General features: G+C 51.0%; 1 protein-coding gene across 1 annotated transcript in view; it reads right to left on the bottom strand.

The window, feature by feature from the left end:
* Window positions 1-13,521, bottom strand: part of COL13A1 (collagen type XIII alpha 1 chain) — a 78,007-nt gene that overhangs the window by 16,036 nt on the left and 48,450 nt on the right. Inside the window, exons 22-32 of the mRNA XM_037497686.2 lie at window positions 13,344-13,412; window positions 12,147-12,170; window positions 10,625-10,687; window positions 9,564-9,608; window positions 8,987-9,139; window positions 8,343-8,441; window positions 6,895-6,939; window positions 5,525-5,566; window positions 4,769-4,795; window positions 3,834-3,914; window positions 505-540 (exon numbers count right to left, since the gene is read on the bottom strand). Coding sequence (XP_037353583.2) covers window positions 505-540; window positions 3,834-3,914; window positions 4,769-4,795; window positions 5,525-5,566; window positions 6,895-6,939; window positions 8,343-8,441; window positions 8,987-9,139; window positions 9,564-9,608; window positions 10,625-10,687; window positions 12,147-12,170; window positions 13,344-13,412 — 684 coding nt within the window. The remainder of the gene's footprint in view (window positions 1-504; window positions 541-3,833; window positions 3,915-4,768; window positions 4,796-5,524; window positions 5,567-6,894; window positions 6,940-8,342; window positions 8,442-8,986; window positions 9,140-9,563; window positions 9,609-10,624; window positions 10,688-12,146; window positions 12,171-13,343; window positions 13,413-13,521) is intronic.

A 13,521-nucleotide genomic window follows, 5' to 3' on the forward strand; every position in this document is an offset into this window, starting at 1 on the left:
CTGTGAGTCCCTATACACTACGCCTGTCCTGACCTGTCAGAGTTGCCCCCACCCCAACACACTGTACTGGTGGCTACACAGGACCAGGAAGCCTTTGTGGGCAGAAAGGAGAGGGACAGAGCTCACAGCATGAAGACGACACAGCATGATGGGGCACATACAGACACTGTTGCTTTTGCGGGGGTGAGTCATGGCCCCAACCTGCAGGCTGGGTTCCCTGTGCCGCTCCAGCAGCCTCTCATCCTGCATCTAGTGGTCTGGAAATTCAGATGTGAGAACCCTGAGTGCAAACTCTGGACAGGGGGTTCAGATGGAGGCCAGCTGTCTTTGGTCAAGACACCTGAACATGCACTTTGGGACTGAGCATGGGGCACCTTTCTGGTGTCAGTGGTGGGGTAAGGCATGACTCACTGGGGAAACAAGGCCACAGTGGGGCAGACGAGAGGGCGCAGGGCCAGGGATGGGGGAGGGGGGGAGGGGAGGGGTAATGGAGAAGACACTCACCGGTGGCCCAGGCCTGCCGTCCAAACCTGAAGCTCCCTGGACAAAGGGAACAGTTGGACCAAAAGAAGGGGAAGGGAGGAGGGGGAGGGAGAAAAAGGGACCGGGAGGGAAGAGGTGAGTGAAGCAGTGACTCTGGACAGACATACATGCTGGTAATCAAACAAAACGGGAGAAATAAGCTTGGGAGGACGGGGAACGGTATTCACATGAAAACCAACAAAAACATGGAGACGCTGAGTGCAGTGTGGCCGACTGCGGAGCAGGCTGGGTGGAGGTCAGAGCAGAGGCTGTGCTGATCCTCTGTGCCCCCTGCTCCCCTCTGTCCTCTCTGTCCCCGGCCCAGAAACTCCTCTGCCAAGGGGGTGCAGTGCTCCCGAGAAAGGGGTACAGAAATGAATTCATGGAATGGTGTCTGGAACCAGAGCTAGCACATCCTTCCCAGGGCCGGACTCACTGGGGAGTCCTCTGTGGCGAAGGGGGTGCAGGTGAGGGGGGTCTTCCAGCCTCTTTGGCATTGCTGATGAGAGTTGGCCACTAGGGCGATCCCGAGAGGCTTTGAAGGCTGGGAAGAGGCTGGCCTACCTTTGATTCAACCTTCTTCTACCTTAGGTGGCAGGAGGTGGGCCTCAAATGATCATAGGAATGATGCCAGATAGTTCTTTGGTGCTTTTCAGTTGGCAAAGCATAATACAAACTCATCCCATTCATATCATCCCAGACAAGGGTTCTTTTATAGAAAAATGCTGTGGGGGCAGCTGACTAGGGCAGAGGTATAAGACCATGCATCCCCTGCAGGAAACTGGCTGGTAAGAGGGCTGCTATTAGCCCCCACTTGCTGGGAAGCATCCAGTGATAGACCGTGGGAATGGGAGCTCTTGCTCTAATGCTGGGCTGTGAAGCTGCCCCTGCCTCCCACCCAGGAGAACCAGGGGGAAATTATCTACTGATTCCAATGTGACAAACCAGGGGAACCAGAAAGTAGGGGGATACTCTATCCCAGGAGGGGCGGAGTGCTTGAAAATGGCATCCAATGGAGCCTTGGGAGTGAGTCTAAGCCTTAGGATTTTAAAGGTGGGGGAACACTCTCAGGAACGGGAGGGCTGGGAGGTGCTTCCTCCAGGGGAAAGGGTGTTAGAGAGAAGGCTCCTATGGGGACTTCTTCTCAGTTTTAGGACCTCATAATTCTGGGACTGATCTTGACTGAGTGGCCTAGAAAGCAGAGGTTATCAACTTCTGGCTGAAACCTCAGAATCTCCTGGGATGATGTTAAATAACAGACACCTGGGCCCCACCCCAGCCCAATTCAATCAGTCTCCAAGAGTGGGGCCTGGGCAGTGGCATGTTTGAGAAACTCCAGGAGATTCCATCATGCAGCCAATGTTGAGAGCCACCTCTTTAGGGCAAGGAGGAGAAACCCAATGGACATCAATGGGGGAACAGGCTGTTGCAATAGGAAATATAACGTTGAGGTAAAGCCTAAAAATAGGATGTGAACTAAATCATCACATACTCTGTCTTTGCTGCATTAACACACTGAATTACACTGAGAGGTCTGGAACAGAAGGCACAAACTGGAGACTTTTAGGCCATATGTAGGCCATTGAAATACTTTGTAGGATCTGCAGTACTGAAAATAATTTTGATTTAGTGTTAGGAAACAGGCAGATTTTATATAAAATACCAGATGTCCAGCTTCCTTTGAAAAATTAGTAGATCTAAATACTGGACCCTTGTTCTCTGAAGACAACTGTCAGTTGAGCTTTTTCCCTTTAGAAGGGACAAAAGGTCTTTAGTGGACCATCGTCCCTACCACTCCCTATTGTATCTCCAAAGTCCAGATTAATTGCAGTTTATGAATATCTTGCTCTGTTGTTTTCTTAAGGTAGAAAAGTATTTCTTTGTGTCCATGTCTCTATCAAAAGTTGAAAAATTAAAGGTAGATTAAGTACTATTGTTTCTCCTCTGGCATTTTCTGTGTTTATATTACCTATTAGGTCTCTGTGCCATTTGCATTTCAACCTCTAACTGAATTCTCCAACATTCACTTGTGTAGTTGGGGCCACGAAGGTGGACAAAGAGAGATTTGTGGTTGAGTTCGAAGGCAGGAAGACCCTTTAAATGTAAGGAGTACTTCATCATTCCAGACACAGCCGAAGACATGGGAAAACGTCTGCTAAAGTCATTAGTTTTCTGTAGCTTGCCAAGCAAATCAACTCCTTAAATAGTCCTACACTGATGCACTAATGAGGTGTAATCATACCTTTTGCTCTTGCTGTTTGGTTGCTGAGATTATATTAACGAGACCTGTGGGCTCTGCCAAGAGGGTAATTGGGATTCCCATTGTTCCCTTGCTCTTTACTGCTTCCTGGGGTGGGACCGGCCCTGTGCTGGGGACAGAGGAAACCCCAGAGGCTGGAGACCCCTTTGTGAGGGTGTGACCTGAGGGGAAGAAGAGCCTTTGACCTGGCCCTGCCACAACTTCACATGTGACTCAACTCCATCCATCAGCAAAATGACTAGATGGATGACTAAGTCCTTCCAGATCTTGAAAAGACAAACAAAACGAAAGTGCCAGCTTCACTCAGGTGTGTGGGAGGATGGAGCCCAGGGCTCTAGAAAGGTGGTGGGTGCACTCACTGGAGGTAGGTGAGGCAGGGATGAGCCGTCAGCTACTAGAGTTGTGCCAAAGGGATTAGCCCAGCCCAGACTCCACATCTGGAAATGCAGATGTGTCTGAGCAACCCCCATCCTCTCCTGGGACCTGTAAGCCGGGGTACCTGGGGCCAGAGATCTTGGAGAATAGCGATCCCGGTAATCTAGTAACCTTTTTACAAGTGACCTTTTCTGTTGTCACCAGTGTTAAGAATAGAGAGTAGCTCTTTTGGGTTCTCTCTGGGGCAATGGAGGAAAGAAGGAGAACATTCCACTGGCCCATGCTTCTAGTCCTCTGAGCATTTCACTGGTCCGGAAGGCAGACCTTATCTCCGAACCAAGTGCAAGTTGGTTCAAGGCTGTTTCAGGCCACTCCAGCTCTCCAGTTGGTGCTCCTGGGGCTGGGGGCCCTGCCTTATTCAAAGTTGCATGTCCCCTGCATGTAGTCCAGGGCCTGGCCTAGAGGAGGCCCTCAGTAAGAGAGTCCATGGTCTTGCTCATTGGGAAGGCAAAGCCATATGAGCTCTGGAACGCTACAACTTTAAATCTGCTGTTTAAACTTTAAAGACTGCTGTTTTCCAGCAGCCTTCTCCAGGGTCCCTGTCCAGCAGCCCCGGCCTCATCAGGATCACCCAGCTGGGTGATCCTCATGGTCTTGCTGGGTGCCAGGTACTTACGGGTAGTCCCAGAGGCCCTCGGTCTCCTTTTTCCCCCTGGGCGCCCTGTTCGCCTTTTGCTCCATCCAGTCCTGCTTCCCCCTGAAGGAAAGGGAGATGGGCGATCACAGAGAGGCATGTCCCCGACAACTCATTCTTGCATTCTGGGGTCCTGGGGAAGGAGTTGGGAATAGGGAGGGGGCAGGTTGAGGAGGGAGAGCGGGGGAGTGGAGGTGGCTGGCACAGGGGTGATTCCAGAATCCAACTTCTTGGCCTGACTTCTGTCTCAGTTAGAGTCCTGTGTCTCCCTGTAGTGACTGTGAGGTCCCCAAAGGGAATGGGATGGAGGGATTGGAGACAAGCTGACAGGGCAGCTCCAGGTCAGGCTTTGGCATGGGTAGCTGCTTGCATGGCAGAAAGACTGGGACCCTGCAGAGAGTGGCTGGCAGATGTCCGAGATGCCACCATGAACTCCCAACTAGCTGGGAGAAGAATCTGCCCAGCAGTTCCTTGAAGAATGTCAGGGCAGATGGCAAGTGCCATTGCTTTGGGGTAGGGGAGATTGGGAGTCTCCAACCAGAGTCCAGAGGGCTTGGTCCTGGAAGGGGGCCCCACGCTATGTCCCTGTCTCCCACCTACACTTCAGGGTGAGTGAAGGGTTTGGGGTGGGTTACATGGGAAAAGGATTTTGTCTTTTGCTGAGAATCCAACTTGTCACTCTACAGGGTTGATTGGGGGATGGAAAAATTCTAAATTCAAAACATGCTGGTATCTATAATGAATGTTAAAGGCCCATAGGACTTAATTCTGTCTTGCTCAGACCCGACTGGCTGGAGTGGAGCATGGCTCCATGGAGGAGAGGGCTCAGTGAGGCCACCCATCTCTGAGGTGCTTCCCATTGTATCTGATCTCCCTGCTACAGCCCTTCCCCCCTTCCAGCCCAGCATCTTTCTTACCTTTGGTCCAGGAATGCCTTGCAGCCCCTGCGTTTGGAATCAAAACAAGGCACATCAGAACTTCATTTTTGGTTAAGTCACCCTGCTTTTCCATAAGTTGGATACAAAAGAGCAATGGCTTTGGGCGCAGAGCCTAGGCTGGGGTCTGGCCCAAAGGAGGTTGAAGGGAACACTAAGGGGGTGGGGTCTGAGCCAGCCTTCTCCAGCCAGGAACTGACAGATTCTCTCTTTGACCATCACAGCTGACCCAGCATCTCATTAAGAGAAGATTAGAGGGGTCACAGCAGAAGCTAAATAAATTAATATACACAAAGTACTTAGGCCAGTCAGTGTCTAGCACATAGCAGTTCCCACCAAGTCTTGGCCAGTTTTTGTTACTATTGCTACTTCTGCCAGTGACATGGTGGCACAGTGCCATGGGACCATGAGCTCTGCAGAGGCAAGGACCAGGTCTGCTGGTTTAGCATGCTTGGGGACCTTGAAGTATAATGGAATGGGATCTCTTTAAAGGCCTTGTCTTACCATATGTGACCACGGAAAGGCCAATCCAGTGGGGCTAGTTTCAAGTGGGTCACAAAATAGTGGCTGTTTTATATGTGAAGGAACAGGTGCAGGGAAGGGTTTATAAAGGGCAAGAAAATTCCACCCTGGGAGGGGGAGATAATGAACTAAGGTTGAACCTAGTGACTGCCATAGAGGGGACATTAGGGACCCAGTCACAGTGGTCTGAGATAATGACAAGCCTTCCAAACTTACCGGAGGTCCAGGAGGCCCCTCTGGCCCTGGTGGTCCAGGAACCTAGAAATCAAAAGGAGGTTAATCCTTTTGAATTACTCTAAGTAATCCTGCTGTCTGATATGATCCATGGTCCAGCAAGGGGTTGCATGGCCAGAGGAGGAATTTCCCACTACAATCTAGCCAAAGAAGGCTTAAGACGGGCCAGAAACTAATAGCAACTCATTAGCCTGCACAATGTTAAAAAAACAAAAACATTGCCAGGAATTGTTCTCAAAATGTTTATTCTTCCAGATTTTCTTGAAAAATGAGAAAATCTGGCAACAATGCCTGGTGCTAAATAAGAGCTTTCCCCTCCAGGTGGGGCATAAAGTCAGTTTACCCCAGGCCCCACCAATCCTTATTGTCTTTAATTAGGACCTTTGTGTTCATTTGTTGCATGCCTGACTCTTGTAAGCATTTGAGTTTGAAGTGGGACTGGTTGTCTGGTTGTCTGTAATGGGGGATTGGTTGAGATATTTCTGAAGAATATTCTTCCCCTCAGGTTTGTAAAAGACTGCTGTTCTCTCACTTGAGGGCAGGTTGAAGTAGGAAAGATGCAGACTGGACAGTGAAGATGGGGGAACTCAGGGCTGTCTTCCTCATGAATGGTGTTCATTGCAGATTCTGAGGGTGGACATCCATGTCCACAGTCACCCACCCAAGAGGCAGGAAGGGAACCTACCTGCTCCTTTATGAGCTGGTTACCCTTCTTATGCTCTGGGGCTCTCCTTGGACAACTTTCCTCCCAGGGATAGAATCCACCAGAGTGTGGCCAGGGCAGGGGCCCATCTGCCAAGCCACCAGAGAAAGGCCTGCACTGAGCAGATAGGGGAGCCCTAATTTCCCTGACCTGTGGACACTTCAGCTCCATAATACTAAAGTCTCCTTGCAGGGAACATACTCTTCAGAAATGATTTTCTTAAACAAAAATGTATGCTGCATTTATTTATATTATAAATAACAAATCCATGTATCTTGATTGTGGTAGTGGCTATTCAAATCTATGCATGTATTAAAACTAATAGAACTGTACACCTATCCTGCCCCCCCAAAAGTCAACTTTACTGTAGTGGGCACTAGAATGGCAGCAGCTGGGGGTGATGTGTGTGGGGGGGGTGGGTGCACCTCCTTGAAGAACGATCAATAAAATATGGAGGGTGTTCTGGCAATGGGGTTGAGGGACCTGATTAGTGGGAAGATGGTAAAGCAGCCCAGAGGTTCTGGGTCATCCCACATGGGCTCAGTGAATGCTCAATTTCTTGCCCCTCCCAAGTCAGGCAGTGGTGGGGTTCATGTTTTCTGTCCTGTCAAATAACTCCTGTGACACAGGTGGAGCAGGCGCCACCTACCTCCACTCCTGGGTCGCCCTTCTCCCCGGGTTCTCCTTTCTCCCCCTGTGGGCAGAAAACACCAAAGTGTAGATAAAGTACTCAGGGGAGCTGGGACAGATGCACCTTCAGATCTGTGACAAGCCAGGCTGGGACTACACTGGACCTCGGAGTCAGCACGTTCGGGATGTTTGGAGGGAGTCAGCCTGAAGGGCGAAGACTGCCCGGGCAGGGGCCTGTGTTCACGTGGAAGTTGAGGCTGATGGTCCGCGTGGAGCCTGTGGGCATACACTCTAGAAAGGGGCCTTTCTCTGACCTGTTTCTAACCCTATGGCAAAGGGGCTAGGATAGGGCTCCATGATTATATTATATTAGAAACTTAACTGTCACATACAGATGTTCTATAAATTACATATCTCCTATGTCACACACACGCGCACACGCACACACACACACACACACACACACGCGGCCCTGGCTTGCTGGTTCACACTAAGAGGTTCCTGCTGGCCTTGGATTTGAAAAAGCAAGTTGCTGCATGGTCATGTTTCACTTAATGAGGGGGTTTCCACGTCCTGATAAATGTGCCCCACCTTTCCACGTTATGTGAACATCACACAGTGTAATTACACAAGCCTGGATGGGAAGCCTACCCCACACCCAGGCTAGCGGATATGGACGACAGGACCGCCATCGTATATGGCGACTATCCTCCACTGAAACGTCATTAAGCAACGTGTGATGGCAGCGTGAGCTGCCTTCGGTAGGAAGGCCGCATGTCGGCTGGCAGGCAGCTTCCAGGAGCTGAGCTGCTCTAGCAAGGAACTGAAAGATGCAACAGCAGAGGACCTCAGCAGTAGGGGAGAGTATGGTTCCATGGCACCTTCAGAGGCCTTTTGAGGCCTTGGGTGGGAGGCCCAACCTATGGCAGGACTCGACCCATAGGAACTGTGAGAACCTAAGTGTGTGTCGTGTTAAACCACTAAATTTGTGATGATTTGGTATGCAGTGACAGAAAGTGAATATGGCTCCAGAGACAGAGCCAGGGCTACTGGGGAGGTCGATGAGGGACCCCCCTCACCCAGGAGATGTCCCATAGCAGAGGAGCCATTTCCAGGGGCCATGCACTGCCTGCCTGGCCCAGCCAAGGGGTTCCTGGTAAGATCTAAGATTACTTTCTACCCCGAAGGAGAAAAGTCTAAGTCTAAGATCCTAGCACGTTTGAGCAAGTCTGGCACCTAAAGACAGAGGCCACCCTGCTGTGGGTTGAGGGAGCCAGAACCTCTGTTCATGTTCAGATGCCCCTCAGGGAGTAGCTCCTCATCAAGAGGACACCCCAGGCTGGGGTTAATGTGACCTCATGACAGTGCCAGGTACCCGCTAGGATGGTGACAGCAGTGAGGGTCACTCCCGCTCACGTGTCCTCACCCATAATTGCCTGTGACAACTGCAACACCCTTTGGCCTTACTGTAAATCCTGGGAGCCCAATTGGGCCAGGCAGTCCTGTCGCTCCAGGTCTCCCTTGGTCACCTGGTTCTCCTTTCTCCCCAGTTGGGCCGTCTAGACCCTACAGATTGACAAAGATTTCTGTCAGTCAAGTGCAAGGCCGTCACACCAGGTGACCCATAGTGGCATGCATGGCTCTCTTCCTCCAAGGTAGGTGTCTGGGATGGCGCCCATTTCACAGGCCACTGAGGCCTAAGCTTCTGGGCCAACTCAGCAGCCAAGCACCAAGCTGGACTGGGCCTAAGGCTCCTGCATGCTTTCCCAAAAGACACATTCACACCCAGGACGTCGTCGCCTTCCTAATCCAAGCAGGCATTACCACCCCCATTTTAGAGACAAAGAAAGGGAGGCTCTGCTAGGTTCAGTGACTTTCCCAAGGACATAGACAGGAGATGATAGCACAGGACCCAGGACTCCTGAGGTGGGAAGATGGCCTTCAGAAAGTGACTTGATGGGACACTCAGGTGAATTACCCGCCCCCAACTCCTGGATCCAGATTTCCAGCCCGGGCCATAAGTTGCAGCTGCTGAGGTAGCCAGGTGGCTGGGGTCACGGTGGGGGTGGCACATGCAAAGGGTGAGTCTGACTGCCCATCTGGGTACTCACCGGTGAGCCTGCTTGCCCCGGCTCCCCTTTTGCCCCCTTCTCTCCTGGGCTGCCTGTATGTCCATCTTCTCCCTTCGCCCCTGCAGGCCCTGTCTTTCCTGGGGGGCCTTGGGGGCCAGGAGGACCCATGTCTCCTGGTTTGCCTCGAGGTCCCTTTAGAAAATTTCAAAACACTGATTAGATACACTGATGGAGATGAAAGAATGGGAGGTCATAGGACCTGGCTCTTAGGTGCTCAACTGGATCAGACAGAGTTAGTCCAACTCCCTGTGGGAATGGGCATGGCCCTGGGACTCCAGCCCAGCCCAGAGCAGCCCAGCCCAGCCCAGCCCAGCCCAGCCCAGCCCTGCCCAGCCCAGCCCTGCCCAGCTAGGGTCTGCAAGGCTCCTTCTGGGGCCAGCATTGTGGGGCTCCCCTGGGCTTCTACAGGGTGGCCTTGCCCCCTCCCCTCCCTCTTCTCTGCGCCTTTCCCCACAGGCTTATCCCTGGGCCTCTTCCAGAACCTTCTGCTCCTTATCCCCACTCTCTCAGGACAAAGGCTATCTTCAGAGGTTTGTTTGGGAGTGTTTGCTCTCACCTTCTCTCCATCATGTCCTGGAGGGCCTGGCAGTCCAATCTCCCCCTGTAGCCAGAACAACTAAATGTCACCCTCAGAGCAGAGAATGGTAACTGTCACTTACCCAGTCCCTCCTGTGCACCAGGCATCTTGCTCGGCACCCACCGACTGACTTGCATTGTCTCTGTTTTATAGTAAGGGCCCCGAACCTAGTGCTGGGTGCCCACGGCTGGCAGTTGGTGAGGCGTACACCCAAATCCCAGCAGGCTTTCTGGTTCTACAGCCCATGTTTTAGCCATAGTCTCCCACTGCTGCCTCCCAGAACTCCAAACACTCACTCATGGGAGGGTGGCTTGCCTTCCTGTCCCCCCAAACCCAGCTCTCTGATCCTGGCTGCCCCAGGGGGAGCCTCCTTCATCTTCACACCAATGCAAACTCCTTTAGGTCAAGGAGGGGCATGAGGAGGTGTGGCCTCTGTCTTTGAGGCCAGGTAAATGAGCCTCAATGTTAGAGCTCAACAGAGAGGAAAAGGCAGTGAATTCTTCCTAGATCAGGGGAAGCTTCAAAGAGGAGGTGGTATTTGAATTGGGTTGAAATATGAGAAGGACTTTGAAAGGGAGGGAACAGGAAAAGTGACTTCAGGGCAGGGGGCTTCATGAGCTGAGGACAGAGGGGCAAACATGCAGGGCCTTCTGAGACAAAGGACAGAGGTGGGAACGGAGTATAAAAGGGAGCAAAGGCAGAGAACAAAGGAAGGCAGGGTGGAGTTTTAGTGCCACGTTCCCTGATGGGTGGGTTGGGGTCCCTCCTGGGGGTCTGGCTAGATGTAGAGGCTCATCTAGACTCGGAGGAGTCTGTGAATTACAGGAGCCAAAGACAGCAAGGGAAGATTGCAGGGCCAAGGGTGGCAGTGGCTGTGATGTGGGCAGGGCCTGTGGAACCTTGGAGCATGGGGAGAAATTACAGGCCGCAGTATGGTAGTGGTGCTGAGATGAGAGGGTAACAGGGCGAGGGGTGACTGGGGGTTCCGTATATACAGTGCTTTGGCAGATCTGCTTCTTCCTTGTCAAGACAAGTGTTACCTTCTGGCCTGGGTTCCCTGGAGCTCCGGGTGGGCCGATTTGCCCAGGAAGACCAGGAGGCCCCTAAGAAAGGAAAGAAAGATGTATGAAGGAGCTTTCTGACTAAGGAGCAGTGACCTCTGGCCAGAGGGGTGTCTGTGGACATTGGCTTAAAGAGATCAGTCATTTTCAAACATTTTATCAGCAGTAGGAATATTTCTTTGCAAAGGAAATAATGCAGGAAGCTGGCCCATAATGTAAAGCAGTGAAGCACAGAGTGTGTGTGGGTTAAAGTGGGTGGTAGGAATCCTAGGAACATTCCCTACTGACAGCATCAAGGAACTCCTTGTTCTCCAAGAAGACAAGCCTGACTTCTAAAAGTGACCTAAAGATGTCTCCAGGAAACAACTGAAATGTCCATCAATAGCCGAAGGGCTGGTATTGCCACATTGGACTACTACTCAGCAGTGAAAAAGGAAGCCAGCACTGGTATATGCCATGCCATAAATGAAACCTAGACTCATGAAATAAGACATGGACATGTAATTCCATTCCTATGAAATTCTAGAAAAGACCTATATAATCTATGGGTTCAGAAAGAAGATCAGTAGTGGCTTGGGGTAGGGGTAGGTGTGGGATTGACTCCTAAAGCACATGGAAGAAGTTTCTGGAGTAACTAAGGTGGTAGATACATGGGTATATACATTTGTTAAAACTCATAAAACTGTATCCTTAAAATGTTATATGTACATTATATCTAACAGTTAATTTTAAAAGAAAAAAACATTTCCAGGAAAGTTTTTTTTAATGGCTATTTCAAATAACATATTTTAATGTCCCCAAACAAAGCTCATTGATTCCATAATCACGTCACTAATACCAGTTTCTAGGATTGGGGCATCATCTGATTAGGGTTTGATTCTGTATTTGTGTCTTCCCTAAATTATTCTGTGGTACTTGGCAGTGAAAAATATTAAGTGAAATGAAATTGCAGTAGTTTAAGACTTTCATGATCTCCCTTCTCTTCTCCACCTGGAAGATAAACCCGATGATAGTCATTTTAACGACAAATATTTACTGAGGGCCAGTCACTGGTAGGCAAATATGCAAAATCCAGATTTGAAATTTACTGGTTTTCCAAGAACAGATAATGAAATTGATTTCTAGGAAAAGGGGAAGTGTGGATGTTGCTGATTTTCTGGGCTTCTGTACTTTACTGGATGAAGGCTGAGCAAAGGAGAAACATGAAAACACCCTCCCTTATGCCTTTGTTTCCTGGACACCGCTGTAAATTGATACTGTGAGGCAGGGGCACAGCAAAATGGGTGGAGAGCCCCTCTAGAAAACATCTGGGACCTATGGCATGGACAGCCCTGTGATGCCCTGTTCAGTCTGGGCTCACCCTCTGCCCAGTGCCGCAGGGCTCAGCCTACCCCAGAAGCCCAGTGTCTGCACCCTGGAGGTCACATCTCCAGTCCTTGCTTCCAGGCTGCTCCCCCAGTCCTGAGCCCAAGGCCCACGGAAAGCAAGGAAGAAGGCTTACCATCAATGCCAGCGTTCGGATCTCCTGAAAAATCAACATCATGGAATCAGTTGAAGAGGAAACCAAGAGCCATCAGAGGGGTCCCTCGGTCCAGCCTGGGAAACCTGGGGCCCTGCCCCTCGAAGGAGCACAGCAGAGGTTGACCCTTTTAGGTGGGCTCATGCCTCCCAGGCTCACACTGTGCTACCTCTCCCAGAGGTTTGTAATCACTGGACAGATGACACCCCACATCTGACCACATGCTGCCCTGAAGCTGTCCTGTAGAACCCAGGCCCCCGAAAACAGACCACAGCCTTTCCCTCTCTTTTCCAAAAAGGGTGAGAAGCAATATTTCTGATTCTTTACTCACTGACTAGGGCCGTCCCTTGCTTTTGCCTCTTCCCCAGAACCCAGATTTCAAGATTCCCATGTACCCCCCTTTAGATAAACACTGTATCTCAAAATTTGGAACCATGCAAAAAATAAATCAGAGAGACAGCTGCCATTAAAAAGGGAATTGCTCACCTTGTAAATGGGTTCACGCAGGTATAAAGACTCCTTTAAGGAGTGGTCCTCAACCTGGGGTGATTTTGCTCCCCGCCCCAGGGGACATTTGGTGATATCTGGAGACAATTCAGTTGTCATAACTGGGGATGGGGAGCTACTGGCATTAGTGGATAGAGACCCGGGTCTGCTGTTAGCTCTATCACCCCCAGGACAGCCTCCCCCCATACTCCTCAGCAAAGATTAGCCAGCCCAGATGTAGTGCCCAGGATAAGTTCTGCTTTCGTGGGCTGGGTGGTGAAGACCATATGAACTTGAAATATGGTTAACTTGACACAAAGGGAGATGTTCAAGAAGACACATTTAATGTGAAAGGGGAGTGTGATCCTGAACATAGGGAGCTCTGCATCCCAAGAAGGGCCAGCACCCCGCTGGGCGCCAGGATGCTCCTGCGGAGGCTGTCCATCACCAGCTGCCCCCACCCCCAGAGCAGGCTACCTGGATGTGAAATGAGGGGGCATTTGCCTGGAGGCTGCACAGTGGGAGGCCAATGGGGAGAAAGCAAGGATGCTATACTCTCCTGGAAGCTCTGTGCTGTGGCCGGTTCTTGGGGACACCAGTGGGTGTTGTAGCACTCCCCCATCAGGGCCTTGGTGCTGAACCCTGAGGCTACCAGCACCTCCTGATTGGAACTCTGGGTTGACCCCCACATACCTGCAGGGCCTCGTTGATGTTGCCATTGTAATCCACCATCTCTCCTTTCCCTGGTTCTCCCTTGGGGCCCTGCAAGACAAGTGAACTCTCAGCCCAGAGTGGGCCAGCAGGGAGCTGAGGACCAGAGCTTCAGGCTCCCTGTCAGTGGAACCGTGGTCAACATGTGGCTGCACACACA

Source organism: Talpa occidentalis, unplaced genomic scaffold (assembly GCF_014898055.3).
Source record: "Talpa occidentalis isolate TD23 unplaced genomic scaffold, MPIMG_talOcc4v2.1 talOcc4.8, whole genome shotgun sequence".
Classification (NCBI taxonomy): domain Eukaryota; kingdom Metazoa; phylum Chordata; class Mammalia; order Eulipotyphla; family Talpidae; genus Talpa; species Talpa occidentalis.